The sequence below is a fragment of the Callionymus lyra genome, chromosome 5 (assembly GCF_982586985.1).
Source record: "Callionymus lyra chromosome 5, fCalLyr1.hap1.1, whole genome shotgun sequence".
Taxonomy (NCBI): Eukaryota; Metazoa; Chordata; class Actinopteri; order Syngnathiformes; family Callionymidae; genus Callionymus; species Callionymus lyra.
This window is the reverse complement of record NC_141822.1, coordinates 14,902,169-14,922,315: the sequence shown is the minus strand read 5'-3', so window position 1 is coordinate 14,922,315 and position 20,147 is coordinate 14,902,169. Positions and strand designations below refer to the sequence as shown.

Genomic DNA, 20,147 nt, shown 5'->3' with positions numbered 1-20,147 from the left:
TCTCTCGCCGCCGCCTCACCCGCACGTCCTTTATCTCCGCCATCTGTTCCACACTCACGCTCTCTCCCCAGTGGTCGTACGGCTTCTACCTGATCCACCTGCAGGGGAAGCAGGGCTTCCAGTTCTTCTGTAAAACGGAAGACACCAAGAGGAAGTGGATGGAACAGTTTGATATGGCCATGTGAGTATAATAGGGTCTACAAATGTTAATACTTAAAAGGATAATTCATTTATTTTCTACTCACCCTTGTGTCAAATAAGGGTTGGGATTATTTTCAGAGTATTCTGTTCCTTTTTAGAGTTATAGACAAAGATGTTTGTTCATTTTAATGTAGCCACTGGAGCTCAGTTGTCGTCGTCTTCGTCTTTGTCCAATAAGACACACTTAAATATCAATTACCTACTTACTTACTTTTGCTTGATAGAGTCTACTGACTCCTTTAAGAAACATCTTAAGACGTTTCTATTTGTTCAGGCTTTTCCTTGATTTTCTGGAACTCCTGTTGTGTTCTCAGTTTTATTTTGACCTTTAAAGTATATACTTTATTGAATATTGTTTTGATTATTTAAGCGCTTTGTGACCCTGGTCTAGAAAAGTGCTATACAAATAAGAATTACTTACTTACTTACTTACTTACTTGAGAGTACTTGAGAGGATGACAGTCATCCTCTCAGCACTGTCATCAGTGAGCAGAGAAGCAGAATGAGTGCACAAATGCTCCTTCCCAGGTGCAAAACAAATAGACTCAGGGACTCATTCATTCCTCGGGCTATTCAATTGTACCATTCTGAGTTCAGGGGCAGGAGTGGAGTGAAAGTATCCGGATGTTCTGTTCTATGTTACTCTTTGTATCCTTTGTCTTTGTTAATTTAATTTTACTATGTGCTTTATATTTATCTTTAAGACTCAGATTGTATCATCTCGTTCTTTCTCTTTATTTCTCTTTGTTATTGTTCTTTGATTTATTTATTTATGAAGAATTACTGTATTAGCTGTGGCTATTGGAAAAAAAACAATTTCCCAAACGTTTTTGTCTATAACTATAAAAAAAGAAACCGATTACTCTGAAAATAATCCCAACAAGTCGACATGAGTAGAAAATGGGTGAAATTTTTGGGGTGAACTTTAACAAATCCAGCTAAGACGTCATCTAATGGTTAATATATTTCCTTTCAGGTCCAACATCAAGCCAGAGAGAGCCACAGCCAACCAACACAACTTCCAGATGCACACGTTTGATAAGAACACCAACTGCCGAGCCTGCAAGATGCTGCTCAGGTAAACCGAATACCTGACGAGCTCAACTGGCCTCGTCTTATATAGGGTCTAAAGTTATATTTTTCTAGTTTTCGGTGTGTTATTTTGAGCCTTAAGATGCATTGAAAAATCTAACAAACCCTAATATTTTTTTTTTAATGTAAATTTAGATTTTTGAAAAAGCACCAGCTAATAACAATTACAGTCCTGAGTAATTTGATTCTCTATCTTAATATCGAATTATTAAAATCTCTCTGAATAACTGTGTGCATGAGTGTGTCTTGTTGGTGAGAAAAAAAGTTTGATTCAATTGTGTCTAAGGTCTAAAAATCACAAGGCATTTTTACACCCACGTTTGGTGTTATTTTATCACCTGTCTTAGCACTGTTAGAGTTCAACATGATGGTGTGAAAACAAACATTTCCTTGATGCAAAAGTCTTCAATTGTTTTTGCTCCAAGGACCGGTTAGATGTCGCCATAATATTCAATCATATAGAGTTTCACTCATTTTCTCTAGTTTACAGGTTTATTTTTGGAGTAAACATGACTGAAACAAGCGTCTTGACTTGTTCAAGAGTGACAGTCTAATGGCACTATTTTCCTTTGTTTTAAACCACTGTTCTTGTGAAACATCACATGGGCAGTGTTATGTTGTTTAGAGGTCAGTAGGTGGCGCCATCATTTTAAAAATGATGTGATGTTTCAGCTGTTCAAAACAAAAAAAAATAGTGCGGAGTCCGCCATCTAGTGGACCCTGAATATAACAACACTGCTTCATGAAGCTTCATCAGACCATCACTACTTTACAGGTTGTTTTATTTATCAAATTTTACCAAAATGCATGTCCTGACGTGTCAAGAGTGATCATCTAATGATAATTTTTTTAAAATATTTATTCAAACAAAGTCCTATTTTTTACTTTAAAATTATTCATTTTTTAGTGCCTTCCTGTATCCGGGGCCAACCAATGTTCTACGCTGTGTAATTATAAGAGAAAAAAAAATGCATTACTAAGTTGTTACAGTGATTGACTGCTTTCAATTCAAAAAGTTTTCAAATGAACCATAAAGTTGAAAAATAAATCTCAAAAAGACATTGTTTTACTTCACTTAACTGAACTTTCTTGTTTTATTTCCTGTAAAATATCATAATAATGTATTTATTTAAGTAAGTAAGTAGTTTGTATTTATATAGCACTTTTTCAGACCAGGGTCACAAAGCGGTTAAACAATCAAAACAATATTCACTCAAATATATACTTTAAAGGTCAAGATAACACTGAGAACAACACAGGAGTTCCTGAGAATCAAGGAAAAGCCTGAACGAATAAAAACTTCTTAAGATGTTTCTTGAAGGAGTCAGTAGATCATCAAACACAAAGAGAGAGGAAGATCGTTCCAAAGCTTAGGAGCAACAGCCTGGAAGGATTTCTCTCCTCTGGTCATGAACCGTGTTCAGGAACCATCAGTAGATTCTGATCCACAGACCTCAGAGCCTGAGCTGGGGTGTAAGGCTGGATCAGATCAGTGATGTAAGGAGGAATCTGACCATGAATAGATCTGAAAGTAAGAACCAGAATTTTAAAGTTGATCCTGGAAGAAACTGAAAGCCAGTGAAGAGTTTTAAGGATCGGAGAAATGTGAGTTCTTCTACTAGAGCAGGTCAGAATTCTTGCTGCAGGTGAGACAGTTCCTTCTTCAAGCACATTTCCATCCCAAAAATTAATTAAAAAAACATCTCAATAACAAGTGTTCAGGTGCGTTGAGAGTAATCACCTGGAGTGACCTCTTATCACAACTGGAATCGTCAGCTGATGATAATCCACTGCTTTGAAAAAAGTGCTGAGTCGTAGACTTCATTCCAAAAGTGAAACGACCCTAATGAAACTAAAGAAACTCTCACAGCTGCGCACCAACCGTTGCCCGGGTTTGCTGGAGTGAATCTGGCCGTCACACTGCGCTTTAATTTTGGAAGCGTTTCCCTATTAAACACCTCCTGCTGCTCCTCGGGATGAACCAGCTCTCTGGGATAACCTTCATCCACCAAAAACACCACTTTTTTTTTTCACCCCCCCCTCTATTACGCTGGAGCGTCTGAACCGTGCTCTGTGTATTGACCCACAAATTTCACCCGCCCGGCCTGACCTAAATCCACAGCACTAGCAGGGACGAGCGCTTCCTTAGCTAAGAGCTAATCACCAGCGCTGGATCCCGGCGTGATTTATGTTCCTGGTTACCCAGCGATGCGTTCAGTGTTACGAAAAACTCTTCTGCTTCTGCGTTTGGAGATCGTTTTGTTTGTGTGGAAGGCGAAGATGCAAAGTAGACGGAGAGTGCGTTTACAAGCCGCCGACTTGACGTCTGTGACCCCGTGTGTGTTTGTTTCAACAGAGGAATCTTCTACCAGGGATACTACTGCTCTCGCTGTGGAACAGGAGCCCACAAAGAGTGTCTGGAAGTCATCACCATCTGCAAAATAAGTACGTCTCGTCCATACATTTTATATTTTTATATTATATATTTACAATAAATGTATGTATTTCACATATTAAGAAGCAAACTATTAATATTTTCATTATATTAGTCACATACTTTTAATTTTGACTTTCTTGTTTTGAGCGTCAAAGTCTGGTTTTGCTCGAGGTTTCTGCCTGTGAAAAGAAAGTGTTTTCTCGCCACTGTCGCTCATTGTTATTTTGTGGTACCGGCTTTTCCTCTTCTCTAATAAAAAAAAAAAGTGGATTTAAAACTGTAAAGTGTTATGAAATAATGTTTTGATTTGACACTTTAAATACAATTTAATTACATTTTATTTCATTTGAAATTAATAAAATGATTGACAACAGAAGCTAACTTAAATCTAAAAAGGTTAATTTCATTGTCTTTGTTGGAGAATAACAATAATATAGATTAATGGATCTGTAAAAATGTTGTTTTAAAAGTGCAGACTTTGGCACAGTGTGCTCCAGGGGCCACATCTGGCCCTTTGACTATATCAATGTGGCCCTTGTTAGATATAAACTTGGTCATGTAGAGGTTTTTCATGGCTAATCTTATTATTGTTGAACTAAAAGTTAATTTATTTAATTTTAAGACTTTTAACTAATTGTTATTCCATATGTTTCTTAGTTGGAAAGTATTTAATTACATTTTCAAATCAAGTGCCTCCATGTTTTTATCCATAAATACATATTTTTGTTTTCAATTTTGGCACAGAGAGTAGAAAGCAACACAATTTGCGTTATTTATACAAGTTTGTTTTACGTCCCACATATTAATTTTATTTTCGCTTATTCAAGTTCTTTCTTTGTAAAGTATTCAATTACATTTTTAAATAAAGTTCCTTCATGTTTTATTGATAATAATAATCATTTATTTTATTTGAAAAAGTCTGATGATTTACAAAAATTTCACGTATCAAATATCACATTTGTTGTGTTTTGTCATCAAGTTTTCTTTCATTTATTGTTGTTTGATTTCATTTAATTTTTTAATAAAATGCCTGAATTTTGTATCTTTAATCAAAGTTTTTGTTTAAAATGGGCAAAATGTCAACAAATTGTTCTTAAGCTTTGCTCTTAATATTTTAGTTGATTGATTTTTGTCCCATTTTATAAAGTTGTTTTTACTTATTATTGTTTTAATTTCTTTCTTTTTAGACAGAATTTCATTACCTGTTGAAATAAAGTGCCTCCATGTTTAATCTATAATTATAGATTTTCTTTTAAATGTCATGGTGCCCTTAAACTTCTCCATATCTTTGCCAACATTTAATCACCTTTGTTTCTATTGTGTCCAATCAAAGTATTTTCTTTTAATCATGTTACGTTTTTTTGCCAAGTCTATTAATTGGCTTGATTTTCCTCTTAGAACGGTGACAGTTTTTAATGTGGACCCTCAGGACATTTAGATGCCTTTGATACTAAAGTACTAAGTGTGTTGCTGCTCTAACTCAATATATTTTGAAATTAAATGTAATGTTTACACTGACAATGATCTATGACCTTCCTTATAAAAAGCTATTTGACCTCAACAGGTTTTAGTAAAATGCAGTTTTCGGCTTTGAAGGCAACATAAGCTGAGTTTGTCCTCTGAGGTTTAAGCTTCTTTACAACGGTCGACAGAGATTGAGCACCGCTTCGACATTTCCACCACTGTTACCAGGCAGCAAAGAGAGGGAAGACAATAGTGTGAAAACCCTTCTAACCTGAATATATATAATCATTTTGAGGTTATAAAAAGGGGTTCACTGTTTTAAATACTGATCATATACATATATTTAATTGAATTGTATTTAAATTGTCAAATCATAAGAGTCATCTAAAGACATTTTACAGTTTAAAAACACTATAAAAGAGAAGAGGAAAAGAGGATGCAGCGAATCACAATGAGAGACAGTGGCGAAAAAACACTTTCTTTTCTCAGGCAGAAACCTCGAGCAGAACTGGACTCAGTGTGAACTGCTGTGCCCGGATTGGTTCTTTAAAGATCAACTATGCAGATTGAAAAGAAAACCTTTATGATTTCCCTTTTAAGCAACACTATGTTGTAGTTTAAGGTTATTTTCCCTCATTTAATCTGATATAATTTCCATATTAACGCTCTCATAAATGTAAAATACGAATTAAAAATGATTTTAGTTTATATTTTAGTTTTTTCTTGATATAAATGTAAATGTTACAACATTAGAAATAGTGTTTAATTCATTCATTCAATGATTCTGATTTGTCTTTTCTTTTTTTCCAGATCCTCTCGACCTGGTGAGTAGAAGCTTCTCAGAAAAAAGAGTGTCAGAATATTGTCACCAAAGTTTACAAGTATTGTTGTCTGATGTTTTTTTTATTTTTACTTTTAGGAGCCTGGTATATCTTCAGGTACGTTGTCACTACGATCCTAAATGAATCTAGTTTGAGTTATGGTTGGTGTGAGTCGAGATCAAGTTTGGCTCTTTACTGCTATCTAGTGGACATGTTTAGTTTCAGCGACATCAGTGTTTAATGGTCTGATGCAACTTTTTCACAGAAGCTCAATATTGTTGCTCATAAGGAAACTTACAAACATTTTTTTTTTTTTTTCAGGTCCCAAGATGGTCGCTGTGAGGAACTACCACGGCGCTCCTGCACCTCCAGGGAAGACGGCTCTGTGTTTTCAAACTGGGGAGTTCATCGAGCTGCTGAAGGGAGACCCCGACACCACGTGGTGGGAGGTACGAGACACAATCTTCACAGCAATTTATTTCTATTGTCAACAGTATTGATCGATTAATGATTAACTAACTGAAATATGTGGCCGCTGTCCGGGTTAAGCCAAGTATTTAGTTTTTCTACTAAGGTTGTGAATCAAATTAACAAAAACAAGAAAATGAGAAACGTATCGACGACAAAGGTTTAAAAATATATGTCGTAAAAACCAAGGGAGAAGTTAGGGAGAAGAGAGTTAGTTCAGGTGGATTATGGGATTGCAGAAAAGAACCTCCAATCTTGGAAATCAAACTTTATTAATATGTTCTAAATATTGGAATTATTTGGATTTTCAGGATGTTATTTATTTACTTTTGTATTTCTTACAATTACCAAAAGTAGCTGTATAGCTGAAGTTCTATATTTTTTTTTATATATAATTCAATGCGTATCATTAAAAAAAAAATAACGATCCCATTAGCCTTAACCTTCACTTGGAGATCTGTAGTAAACATTCTTATTTTGAAGCAATTGTATCAAGTAGTTAAGTATAAATGAAGTATAAGAAATTAATATCTGGTGGACACAGTGATCTTATTGCGTAACATTCATTTTTATTTAAGATTAATGAAATGTAAAATTTTTGTAACTTCCAGGTAGGAGTATTTTTGTTCATTATTCGTTTTAAAAATGTAAAAATTGTATAAAACGATTCTAGTCCGCACTTCTAAACTAATGTGAGGGCTCCCTCTAGTGTCTATTTTGTGATGGTGCACGTATCTTACGCGATATTATTCCTTTATGTAGTTTCACTTTTAGATCATTATCGTTTAAATCTGAGTTCACATTTCAACACAATTATATCAAATGTTTCTTTACAAAATGTAACAATGTTTAAATGTTGAAGGCATCAGGGTTTCTTCTTCTGAATTATTTGTTTGTAACTGACACACACACACATACACACACACACACACAAACACACACACACACACACACACACACACACATAAACATGCACAACTTCCTCTGCATAGAATGAGAACTTATATTTACTCTGCTTCAGGCCATTTCCCATCATCACTGACTTTAAGTCTCTGTATCACTTGTGCCACTGAGAATGTCCCCGAGGCTTCCCGCCAGGTTGTTGTACTTTATCCGCACATATTTAAACTCCAGATGAATCGACGACTTGCTTCCTCCCTCCAGGGTTTAGACGGTGAACAGTCAGTTTAGCTAAAGTGTGTGAGTTTTCGGATCGCAAAGTTCACTCATGATTCTTCTGTTTTCTCGCAGGGGAAGTTGATTCAGTCCCAAAAGAACGGCTTCTTCCCCAGTTCATGTGTGAAACCTTGTTTGGACCCAAAGGCAAGTTTTTCTTTCGGCTTTTTTACTCTGAGTATACACGTGCATGTTATTAAAATAAATAAAATAATCAACATAAATCTTAAGTTGATTTTTACACCAAAAATCACAAAAAAAAAAGTTTCTATTATAGTTTCCTTTTAGACTTAATATTGTTTGCATTTCGGCTTTAAAAGCATGTGATTATATGTTCTTAAATTGCTTTTATTCATGTTTTTTCTGTGCATTTTGTACCACTCATTTAAACTAATAAAAAGGAAAGAAAAGGAAGGATCTCTGGTGTTCCTAGTCTAAATAAATCTCATTGTTTTATTATTATAGAGTATAGTATTTACATTCCAGCTTAAAAAATGCATGTTTATCTGTTGTTAATTTGCTTTTTAAGTTGTTGTTTTTTGTTGTATTGTGATTGTTTTTTTTATTTGTTTTACGCTCATGATAATCGTTTACAAGAATTCGTATCTTGACGTGGAAGTCAAGAATGCACGTGACCATATATACTTCAAAAAAGATATTGAAAAACTGAATATTTACCTGCTTATCATCTACTTTTCTTGCCATTTTAGATTTTTATTAAACTTTTAAACATTTTTGATCAAAATATGCACATTCAAAGACAAAAACAATAAAAAACATTTACTATTTATCAACGATAACAAATGAGCTATTAACTTAGACATTTAGTTAAGTTTTTAATTTAGTTTTTGTTAATAATATTCATGGTTACAGGGGTTTGTCCAGCGTGCTGTTATTGACCAAATCAAGTGATATTTTGGATGATTTGACAATAACCTCAAACTGCTTTTCACAGCCGTTCCAAACATTATGCAGCCGCCAGTGTTCCAGAGAATCCGACTACTACGGCTACCCTTGGTGAGAGACTCTTTGATTACCCACAATGCACCGTCGTCTCTATACTGACCGTGGAGGTGACTTGCTTCCCGACAGGTTCGCCGGCAACATGGAGAGGACACAGGCCGACAACCTCCTAAAGTCCCACTGCAGCGGCACGTACCTGATCCGAGAGAGGACGGCCGAGGCGGAGAGATTCGCTATTAGCATCAAGTGAGTGCGACTCAAGGCTCAGGAATCATGAAGGAATCATTAAGTCCTTTATTTGTCTAGTTTACACTTTATTTTATTGGTTCATAGAAGAAAATATTCTTTATAAACTTGTATTTTTATTGAACTTATCTTTCTAATTTAAAGAAAATATATTTTAACACCTAGTAATTAAAAAAAAAGTGTTTAAATTTCAAGTTAACTCTAGTTTATTATCTTTTATCTGTAACCATGGCCACATGTCAAACATGTAGCATATAAAAAATAAATCTTAAAAAGTTGTACGGATCTTACCAAGTACTTTCACGCTAAAGTGTGTGTATATCAGTAAATGTATCTGAAAACTCTTTGTTTTTTAGAGTAAATCTTGTTTACCATAACCACGCCCACTCTGCTGTGATCGGTCAAACATCAAAGTTTGTCACTGTGCGTCGTCAATCCCTGAAGTCTCCACATCCAAGGGAATCGTTGTATAAACAAAGCGGGGCGGGATGACAGCTGGCTGGAGGAGGAGTGAAGCCATTATTACGTCATAATGGACTCCGCTCTCGTAACCTTTCGTTCGCTGAGATTTTAGAGGAGAATTTTATAAAGTAATAAGTTCATGTTCATGATGATGGACTTACTGCCTCTTGGAGAGGAAGACTTCAACATTTGAAACATGAGAGTGAGTCAGGAGAGATGGGGTTTTCACATTAGTTTCACTTTAATGAAGGGCAGATGTTCTTTTTTAATCAAACTTGTAGCTTGTTTCAGCAAAGGGTTCCTTAAAATTATGTTCACCTTGGCACTGTGTCTTCTATTGAGCTTCATGGTGATGTCAAATGTTGAGATAGAAATGTGAATTGACCTCTGACCTTTCCTAGAGACCCCATTTGACATTTTAACATTTCAATTGGAACTTTTCCTTTGAAAGGAAATAGACTTGGTTTCGTCAGTAGCTTCACCAAAATAAACTATAAAATGTTCCTGCTACTATGAACAAAAAAGCTAAGCCAGGCAAAAAAACAAAAAAACCTGTAGTACCTTTGTTTCAGTGACTGACAGGCCTATGACTTCCAGGTTCAACGACGAAGTGAAACACATCAAAGTGATCGAGAAAGACAGCTGGATCCACATCACCGAGGCCAAGAAGTTCGAGAGTCTGTTGGTACGAAAACCACGGCGTCTCAGCGGGGGGGGGGGGGGGGGTGCTCGCTCTCTCTCTTTTGTTTTTCTATTTTTATTTACTCTCGTTTATTCTCGTTCCGCAACAGGAGCTGGTGGAGTATTATCAGGCCCATTCACTGAAGGAGAGCTTCAAGTTGTTAGACACGACGCTGCGGTATCCGTACAAGTCGAGGGAGCGGTCGCTGACACGCGCCAGCACTCGCTCGCCAGGTGGGTGGCTTTTTTTAATTTTTTTTACCGGGCAGTGATATTTACTCACTGATGTCTTTCATTAACTCGTGGTAAGAACCGTATTTCAGTCGCATACTTTCTGGAAGCCCATATATAGGGTCTCCCCGCTGGGCTTATATACTCACTCAGGCACGAGGAAGCTTCTTAATCTGCCCGGATCAGCTGGAGATGAAGCTCTTGGCTTCAATTCTGAGATGAATCACGTTCTCTGCCAAAGCCATCGATCCGCCGGCCCCACAGTGACGGGAGTGGGTTATGTTCCGAGGCGAGATTCGAACCGATATCTTCTTGTATTCCGCTCATATCTGCGACCGCACTCTTAACACAGTGCATGATGGGTAAAGAAATGAACGTTTTAATCCTTGTGTTTGGATGTGTGTCTTTATCCTAAATTAATTATAAAAAAAATAAAATAGAGATTTAAAAAAATGATTTTAAGTCACATCAGCAGCATCGTGATTTTTCAGAATCACTGATGAGATCTGATCTCAGGAGGAGCCGAGGGGAGGTGAGCTGTGAGTTAATGGCGAACCGAAGGACAAAAAGGGAACATTATTATCGGAATTAAAAGATGATTACTAGGGGTTATCACAACTATCAATTATCTTTATCAAATGTAAAGTAAAAATGATGAAGCTTAATGTTGTCTCCAAAGAAGTGTCTGCTATAATGTGGTGTGTCCCAAAATCGTGCACTTCTGCACTTAAACATTGAGTACACAAGTGCGTTAACACTTAAACAGTGTACTGTTTTTCTTTGATCTATGTTCTTTGTCTTTATCTTTATACTTAGATTGTGTCATCTTGTTCTTTCTCTTATGTTCTTCTTCTTATTTTATTTTTTATGTATTATTTTTTATTGTTTGTGAAAAATTGCTGGCTACTGGAAAAAAAAAACAATTTCCCGAAGGAGACCTCCTGAGGGATCAATAAAGTTTTTTACCTTACCTTACCTTACCTCAAACAGCTAGAACATTGGTGGGGATCGATGGAAACTTTCCACCCTCAACCGCCGCCATCCGGTCGTGGCCTGCGGCTAACGATGAAATGTCTTGAGAATTTTACCACAAAACAACACAGCAACAATAATAACACAATGCAACACAACTTAATAACTTGTTTTGATTGCCGAAAAAGCGCTGTCGCTAGTGATTGGCGATAGGGTTAAACGTCCCGTCGCAGTCAGTGTGAAAAAGTAGTAGAAGAAGAACCTGTCGAGTCATTTCCAGTAAGTGTGTAGCGGCAGTGTTTGATTTGAGACAGACTTAGACTTAGACTTAGACTGCACTTTATTGATCCCTTTGAGATGACACTCTCAGGGAAATTTCTGTTTTCCAGTAGCACAGAAGGAATAGAGAAAAACCAAAAAGCACACAGAAGAGGACGATAGCATTAAATAACAAAACAGTAACTGAATATAATGACAGTATAAACAAAATAAAAATATAAATAAAATAAAATAAGCTAAACACAGTGACTTTACGTTATTTCAAATGAAAGTGTCAGAGTGTTGTACTACCTCAGTGTCAGAGTGTTGTACTGTGTTGAGACAGTACTACCTTGTCGAAATTTGAACACTGCGCAAGTAAGTGCACTGCTTTACAGTGAACTGTAAAGCAGTGCACTTGGAGAAGTGTGCGATTTGAGACACAGCACTGGATTGGTCAGGTCGGGATATTCTGTAACATTGCCCCTGATAATGCAACCTGGTTTCTTCTGCTTTGCAAAAAATATCAAAGTACAATCTTAATTATTTCAACATTTGCACTATATAAATTATATTTCCCCTCTCAGGCATAACTCCCTGTTTACTCCTTCTATTGTGACCTAGGTGTAATTTCTCCTATATGTATTCCTCTTCACTACAAAATTTCCTCTACTTGATTTGTTATTTATCAAGATCAAACAAAAGATTAAAAACACAATTAATTTGATTAGTTTCATTCACAAAAAAAGCGAATAAATACAAATTTATCTTAACTTTTCCGCCTGAGCTTAGAAGTATAACTACAGATCAGGCATTAATGATGATTTTTAGATAAGAAATGATTGCATTTATTTAGCATCAAAGGCAGGAGTCACTAGATTTTTTATTATGAGGGCCACATAAACAAAACAGAAACAGAAAAAGGGTCACGATCGCAAGAGTGCCGAAACGTAAAAATGCACAGGAAGCCAAACGTAACAAAATAATCCTTTCTGGGTTCTTCACAGAAATAAACTCTGGAAATAAATAACACTATTAATTAAATCAATAATAATAAAATAATATAATAATAAGTTCTTGATATCTTTCAAACCAGCCCTGATTGAGAGCTAAAAAATGTTGGTAACGGGCCGTGATTTTTATTTAGCTACAGAAAAGTTCCACATTTTGATCCACTTAAAATGAAGGAAAGTGCACTAACTGTAATGCAAGGAGAAAAAAAAGAGAAAACGTTTTCAAACACAAGAGAAAACTATTTTTTGAAGGAAGCCGAAGATTTGAACTATGTCAGGAGAAACTTCAAATATATCTTGAGATGTTTGGATACAGCAAGAATAAGTTCTATGTATCCACACCCACGCACGGATCCTACACAAGCCTGATTCATAAAAAGAGAGACGCTCATGCAAAAATAGCGAGCGTTATTATGGACACAGTTTGTTTCCTGAATAAAAAGGATTCCTCTTTGGCCGCTCTCCCTACCGTCCCACTGTGTGAATCCTGGCTGTGCCCTCCACTCGGGCGGCATCTTTTTTTGGCCGGGCGTTTACTGGCTCCGCACGCAGACCCAGCTGGCCTCGCTCAGAAACATAATGTCCCGGGTGAAAGGATAATTCTGCCGTCGGAGATAAAGATTCACCCACACTAGTCGCTGTGTGTGTCATGTACGGTTCGGAAGACTCGGCCCCGTGGTTCATCAAAGTCGTGTTCGGATTATGAAAGCTCTGTGGTGGACACGGCAAAAGCAGAGAGAAAAAGCTAGTGAGGGCGTTTGAATAAAGAAAATAGAAAAAGAACAGATTCACTTGTTTGTAGATCAGCTTGAATTTGTTTGTATTATTCACTGTTATTTTTACTGCATCTCAGAAATTTACTTTTAAATGTTTCAACCGTTATTTATTCATATTTTTATGTTTTATTTAAAGTAAATATTTTCCTTTAATACGGTTTGTCCTGTAATTGACATATTTAATATTAAAGCAGCAATATGTAATATTGAGAATATTGCTTCTGGCTCCCCCCAGTGTCGGAACATCGCAACTGCCTTGTTTTGGCTCCTTTAAAGAGTCATTTTCTCGTTTTATCTTCTTGTAACTTCTACTGTAAAGCAGATTGAGGGAAAGTTGCATAGTGGAAAACATTATTAAAATAATAGCTAGAGAGTTTTACTTACATACTGTTGCTGTAATCCTCAATATATATACAGATATAATAAGTGTTACAGGTAAATTTAACCTTAGAATGGAGGCGGTTAGCACTGTTACGACTAGCTTAGCTAGCTTATGGATGAAAACGATTAAACAAAGACTTTTAAGTAAGTCAGACTAAAAAAAAACGAATAAAGTTGGGATGAATTGACCCTTAAAGAATGAAAACAAACTATCAAAAATCCTTTTTTCGGCCCCGTAACTAAAATTATTTTGTCCCCTTTTGACACACCTGGAATAAACCATTAAGTTTATGTTGTGTTATTTACTAAACCTTCATCAAAAACATTTTCATTTGAAACAAATTGTACATGTTGCTGTTTTAATTGAGTTTCTCGAATTTTATTTTCACTTTATTATGGTTTTCAATGTTTTCACATTTCTACACACTCACTAATTGGTTGATTCACTAATGCTTTGTGTGTATTCGGCGTCACTTGCCTTAAGACGTGCTTCACATTCATGCAACATCCTGCACTTTACCTGTAGTGCGCCTTCTCTAGTCATCATTAAAGGTTGAGTGATGGGAACGAGGAACGAGGAAGGAAAAGTGATAAAGTGTGACCCGCGGTTAATGGACTTGATCTATAACAAGTCATAAACGATTTGGAGAAAGCGGCACACACACACACACCACGTAGATCTTTGATAAAATCATGAACAATCCTCGCCATCGTGGGAAGTGGGCGGCAGAGAATCGTCTTGATCACAACATTCTTTTTGTATAAATCATCTGAAGCCGCCGACAAATAATAAAAAAAAAAAAACGACTAAAAGATTCCAAATAATGAGACGCCGCCTCTCGCCGTCGACGAGCACATCAATGAGCAAGAGAGCGTGAGGCTCGCACCGTCGACGTCTTCCAACGCTCTGCATGCACCTCAGAACATTTCCCCGGCTTTATGATTTCCCTTTTTTTCCCCCCTTGTTTTTTCTCTCCACCTCTCAGCAGCCACCTGCGCCTCCTACAACTTCTCCTTCCTCAGTCCGCAGGGCCTCAACTTCTCCTCTTCTCCGAGCTCAGCTCCCTTTTGGTCAGGTACTCTCTCTCTCTCTATCTATCTCCCTCTCTCTTTCTCTCCTAGTCTCTCTCTCTCCTTCCCCCTCATTTTCCAGCCCACCATTATCACTTCCCGCTTGTAATTTCATAATCAGCCTCTGCACTCGACCTCATTACGCTGCTCCGTGCTGCTCGTTCCACTAACACGACTGTTCCCAGTGATGACGCTCCCTCATTATGCCCTGGAAAAGAAAACCAATTTCCTCAGGCCTAATGAAACAACTTGTTGTCATTTCTTCTCATTTACCAGCGTCCACTGCTGTTATTTATTTTCGTCCAGTGTGACTTTTTTTTTTTTCTTTTCCCCCTGCTTCTCCTCACCAGACGACTTCTTTTTTGCCATCACGCTGGCCGGTATAAATAGATTGAGTCTCTTCTCCTTCTTCTTCTTCTTGCAGTGTTTACGCCTCGTGTGGTGAGTTCGGCGGTGGCTCGGTATAATTTCGCCGCCCGGGACATGAGGGAGCTGTCGCTGCGGGAGGGAGACGTGGTGAAGATTTACAGCAAGATCGGAGGAGATCAGGGCTGGTGGAAAGGAGAGGCCAACGGAAGAGTGAGTATTGGAGACGAAAAATGCTTTTCCAGTTTGAAAAAACAAAAGGTTTTTGTTATACACAAGACACGTCTGGGTAATAATTGAATGGGGTTCTATGGAATATTTACCCATTTGTTCACTTTGAATTTATTTACGTTATTATACATTTATATAATACATTTGATTAAATAAATGCATTTATTAATCAATAACAGACACATCTTTAGTTAAATTTGTCATATTTGGTAAATTTCAACTCCAAAGTTTTCTAGCAGAAAAAAACCAACAAACAGTGTAATAGTGCACTTGCAAATACATCTTCTTTCTAGATGTATTTATTCATAATTTTCCTAAAATGTCATTGATTTAATTTTACTTTTTAATTTGACTGTCAAATGTGAATTCCTCAGTTTCATCATAGGTTTTCTTCCCTTATAGATTTACTTTTTTCTGAAGAAATCTTACTTTCCTTTAATTGTTTGTCTTTTAATTGACATATTTAATATTGAAGCAAGTATGGATGATTGAGAATATTACTGATGGCTCCCCCCAGTGTCAAAACAATGTAACTGCCTTGTTTTACGGCCTTGCCCTGCATTTGTCAATTGTCAGTTTCAGTTTTACCTTCCTGGTCATTTCAAAAAACCCTTACTGGACTATAATGTGTTTGTTTTAATAGTCGGTTCTATTCAAAAGATTTGCTCAGTGCCACTAGAACCAACATTTTGTGATCGAGCCTTAGTTGTATGTCTGTTTAAGGGCATTTTATTAAACCAGTGTCAAGGTGAAGACACATAGTACGACTGAACCTTTTTAGACAAACAAATACAGATATAAATAAGAGAGATTTTCAATCCCATGTCTAATCACAGGAACTCCTGAGATGTAAATTGTTTCTAAACAATTCAAACACCATCTGAAAGCAGAGAACTGGAGGCAACAGTTACTCAGGCTTCTCAGTGTTGATGAAGCTTCATTACATTTTTCTGGAGATCCGTAGGTGGCGCCATCATGTGTGGGCTCAACATCTTTTCCAAGTTATGTATTATACAGCAAAGAGTGCCATCTAGTGGGCTCTGAAATTAAGGACACTGCTTCATGAAGCTTCAGCAGTTTTCACCGTCATTAATGAGAGTAGATAGTAGTAGTAGTTAGTGCTGCTACCTCTTTTGTACTCATCAGTATGTGTCTGCTTGTAAAAAAAATCCCTTTTCAGTGAAATATAACTTAAGGAATTGTTCTTAGGCCCCGCCCACTTAAACCACCTGTGTTTTTGTAGTGCTAAAAATTTACCATAACCCCACCCTCTCCGCTGTGTTTGGTCAAGCATCAAGCAAGATTTGTCACACTGCGTCATAAATCCAGGAGGTCTCCACCAGGCGAGGGATCGTTTTATAAACAAAGCAAACATTGACGTCAGTTGCCCTTAAAGATCCTGCACGTACTGATTTTAAAGCAGTTTAGCGGTTGGTTAAGGCTGGTACCAAGATAGTTTGAGGAAGTTAATGTGGTGAACTTTGTGACGGAGAGATCTAGAGATCTAAAGTTGACTTGTACTTGATCCCTAAACTTATTTATTTGCTTTTGTACGCTTTTCGTTGCCCTTTAAGAGGATGTTGATGAGAAAAAATATTCAAGCGAGGATTAAAAATGCATCTTCTTTCATCGATGAGTCGCCTCTTTCTCACCGCAATCATCGCAAAACGCCAAAAACACGATAACCCGGAATGTGCAAAACAACATTCCAAAGTGCTTGATTTGTTCTAGAAATATTTATCACATATTTTATTTCATCTTATTTCATCTTTAGAAGCCATTGCAATTATTGTTTACACTTTTTTTAGAGGTTTATTTTAGTATATGGAACATTAAGTACGAGCAACTGTTTGGCAAGGATTTGACAACATCATTATCCATTACCATGATCTTCTAAAAGCTCTATTTGTCCATCGTCAGTCCTGGTCTATTCGCAGAAATGGTTTCAGTGAGTCATCACTTTTGTCTGCAGGATTCACTGCCTCATAACTGCTTCATTTCTTCTTCTCCTCGACGGCACGAATCTTCAGTTTACCTTGACATCCTCCGACCTCAGTTTGCGAGGATTTCTAAGACCGTTCTTTTTAATCTCCGCGTCGAGCCTTTTAATTGGACGGTTTGCCGGCTTGTTTATCGAGACTGATCGATGCTGTTTTTCTCTTGCAGATCGGATGGTTTCCTTCCACGTATGTGGATGAAGAAGGAGTGCAGTAAAAAACCTTCTCAAAACAAACACAAAAAAAAGAAAAGAAAGGGCCACATCTACTGTCTGCTGTTCTCAGAGGAAACTCTCCAGGAAAACAAACACTCCAGGGAAAATAAACAAAAACATTTTGCTGTCGTTTGCTGGACTCTCGTTAAAATCTTCAAGCCTTTTTTTTTATTTTCTTACCCAGATTCTCTCTTCATCTTCTGAATTTTGTTTTTGTTTCCTCAGTGTTATCATCCGTGTGTGTACAGAGAGGAGGATGAAGCGCTAGAGAAAAGTAGAGCTTTACTTTGGTCGCCCCCGGGCTGAGGTCTGAGGGCGGAGGAGAAATTGTACAGTAGAGATAATTTATTAAATAGAGATTATTATCACCAGATATAGCTGAGGAGGACACTTTAGTGAAGACGGAGGAAGAGAGAGAAAGAGAGAGACGTGCTCACTTTTCTTTTTGTGAAGACTTTTTTTTTTTGCCTTAGTTGTCATGGTGATGCCTTGTGGGTTGACACCAGAGGAGGAAATCGACTTTGTGGACTGTTTTTTTTTTTTTTTTTTTTTTAAACTTCTGCATGTGTCCATGTTCGGCCCACACAAACACAAAAAAGACCAATGTACAGTTAAGGTGCCTTTTGAAGAACCGTCGTCTTTACTGAAACCTCAACATCAGCCGGTAAACAACGCCCCCCCCCCCCCTAACCCTCGAAACATTGTGCACATCAGAACGAGAGACCATGGAGTGAGAGAGAAGGAAAGAGGGACTTCACCACTTTCCTCAAGCTCTCGTCTGTATCTCACGCATCCCTCATGGACACTGGATGAACTTTTCAAGACTTTGTTTACAAAAATCGACCACACACAAACACTCACACACCCTGTCAGTGCTGCCCCCTACAGGTGCAATGACTCTTTCCGCGACGAACCGCCGCTCCCTTCATGGTTTCTGTGCCCGTCCTCCTTCTCATCATGACGTCAACTTGAACCGACAGTGTTTTGCCAAAATTAATGTCAAATGCTTTGTTTTGTACTTTGCCTTATTCTGGCCACTTTTCAGGAGTTTGAGTAGAAAAAAAAGAAATGTTACTCAACGACGAGCCATTTTTTTTATGTGGATTGTTCGGCGCCATGTGCTCAGTCTTCACAATCTTGATTATTCCTCAATAAATACTGAAAATTAACATGGAATTTGACAAAAATACAAATTCAAAAAGGTTCTCTGCCCTCTGATTTACATCATAGAGCAAAACATTTAAATATGAATTGATTTATAACCAGTTCCATCAATTTAAATGACCATTAATTCAACTTTTTGAATATATTTCCTGGTAAATCTTTGGATTCAAAGGTGAACTCTGAGCACATTCGCTTATAAAAAAGTATTTATTTGGGGATCAAACGTGTAAAGAGGCGACACACCAAACGCACACATTGTGTGGTCTCAGGTGTGTTCTGGAGGCACACGACTCCTGTCGCTGTCGTGGTCAGAAACCCATCGCATGTGGCTCTTGATATTTCAACTCCTGTCAGTCTACCCTCCATCATGAAAAGAAAAAGAAGAAACGTGACAAAAAACATCTTGTACTTCATCGTCTAGATTTTTTTTCTTTTTTTTTTCGATGGTTGAGTCATTTTCCAAAAAATTAAGATCTATCATGAAATAAATATTTCGCTTTTGATGCGTTTGGTGATGTATTGTTTATTTGCTGAAGCTCTTTCAGAGAAATGAAGTAATGAAGAATGTGGCTTCTTTCAAAGTGAGGTTGATGGTTCGATTCCACCGCGGGAGGAAATCTGTCCTCATCTGGTATTCCATCATAAACGGAGCAAGACGACGTGTCGCAGTTTCAGGTGAGAGAATGATGATTTTTGAATTTTGATTTTCACTGAATATATCTTGCATTCGAAAAAAAATGACATGGATGGATGTAACTGTCACTGGACGGTTGGATTGATGGATTCGTGTGTCAATCTATAATGTCCCAAATTCATGGATGGATGGAAAAGATTTAAACAGGAAAAACCCGTATAATGAGAAAAAAGAATCACTGAAACCAAACAAATGTCCCCAAATTATTTAATTTTTAAAGTACATGTTAGAAAATGCATAGTAAAAACATCAACAATTATTAATCCCTTTATGTTCGGCTCATGTCATTACTTAAATAAATCCCAGTGATCAAGAAAAGCGAAGGTACTGGTGGGAAGATTTTGGTACTTTTATTTTTATTTTTATATAAACCTTCTCTTTTGCTCTCTTCTACTCTTTTGTCAGTCCCTACGTATTCCACCATGGCTGCACTCTACTGTCTACTGACTCCTTCAAGAAACATCTTGAGACGTTTTTATTTGTTCAGGCTTTTCCTTGATTTTCTTGAACTCCCTTTTGTGAAATCAGTTTTATCTTGATCTTTAAAGTATATACTTTATTGAATATTGTTTTGATTGTTTAAGCGCTTTGTGACCCTGGTCTGGAAAAGCGTTATACAAATAAAAAATACTCACTTACTTACTTACTTACTCTCTTCTTCACAACTCTAAATCTGAAAATCTTAATTAAAAATATAATAATTTTGAATCCTTCCTAGTTTTTTTTTTTAACTTGTTGCTCCTCCAGTTTTTCACAGCAAAAGACAT

The 20,147-nt window shown here is 37.0% G+C and overlaps 1 protein-coding gene across 5 annotated transcripts in view; it reads left to right on the top strand.

Annotated features, from left to right (window-relative positions):
- The window catches only part of vav2 (vav guanine nucleotide exchange factor 2), a 184,451-nt gene extending 165,262 nt beyond the window's left edge, over positions 1-19,189 (top strand). For 3 of the 5 annotated variants that reach the window (XM_087791084.1, XM_087791083.1, XM_087791082.1), the window contains 14 exons: positions 72-181; positions 1,178-1,279; positions 3,650-3,738; positions 6,005-6,018; positions 6,114-6,132; positions 6,337-6,464; positions 7,735-7,806; positions 8,615-8,676; positions 8,752-8,868; positions 9,928-10,015; positions 10,122-10,245; positions 14,629-14,718; positions 15,138-15,292; positions 17,477-19,189. In XM_087791084.1, coding sequence (XP_087647210.1) covers positions 72-181; positions 1,178-1,279; positions 3,650-3,738; positions 6,005-6,018; positions 6,114-6,132; positions 6,337-6,464; positions 7,735-7,806; positions 8,615-8,676; positions 8,752-8,868; positions 9,928-10,015; positions 10,122-10,245; positions 14,629-14,718; positions 15,138-15,292; positions 17,477-17,524 — 1,218 coding nt within the window. In that variant the 3' untranslated portion in view covers positions 17,525-19,189. The remainder of the gene's footprint in view (positions 1-71; positions 182-1,177; positions 1,280-3,649; positions 3,739-6,004; positions 6,019-6,113; positions 6,133-6,336; positions 6,465-7,734; positions 7,807-8,614; positions 8,677-8,751; positions 8,869-9,927; positions 10,016-10,121; positions 10,246-14,628; positions 14,719-15,137; positions 15,293-17,476) is intronic. The other 2 variants (XM_087791085.1, XM_087791086.1) reach the window with 2 other exon arrangements.
- The last annotated feature ends 958 nt before the right edge of the window (positions 19,190-20,147 follow it).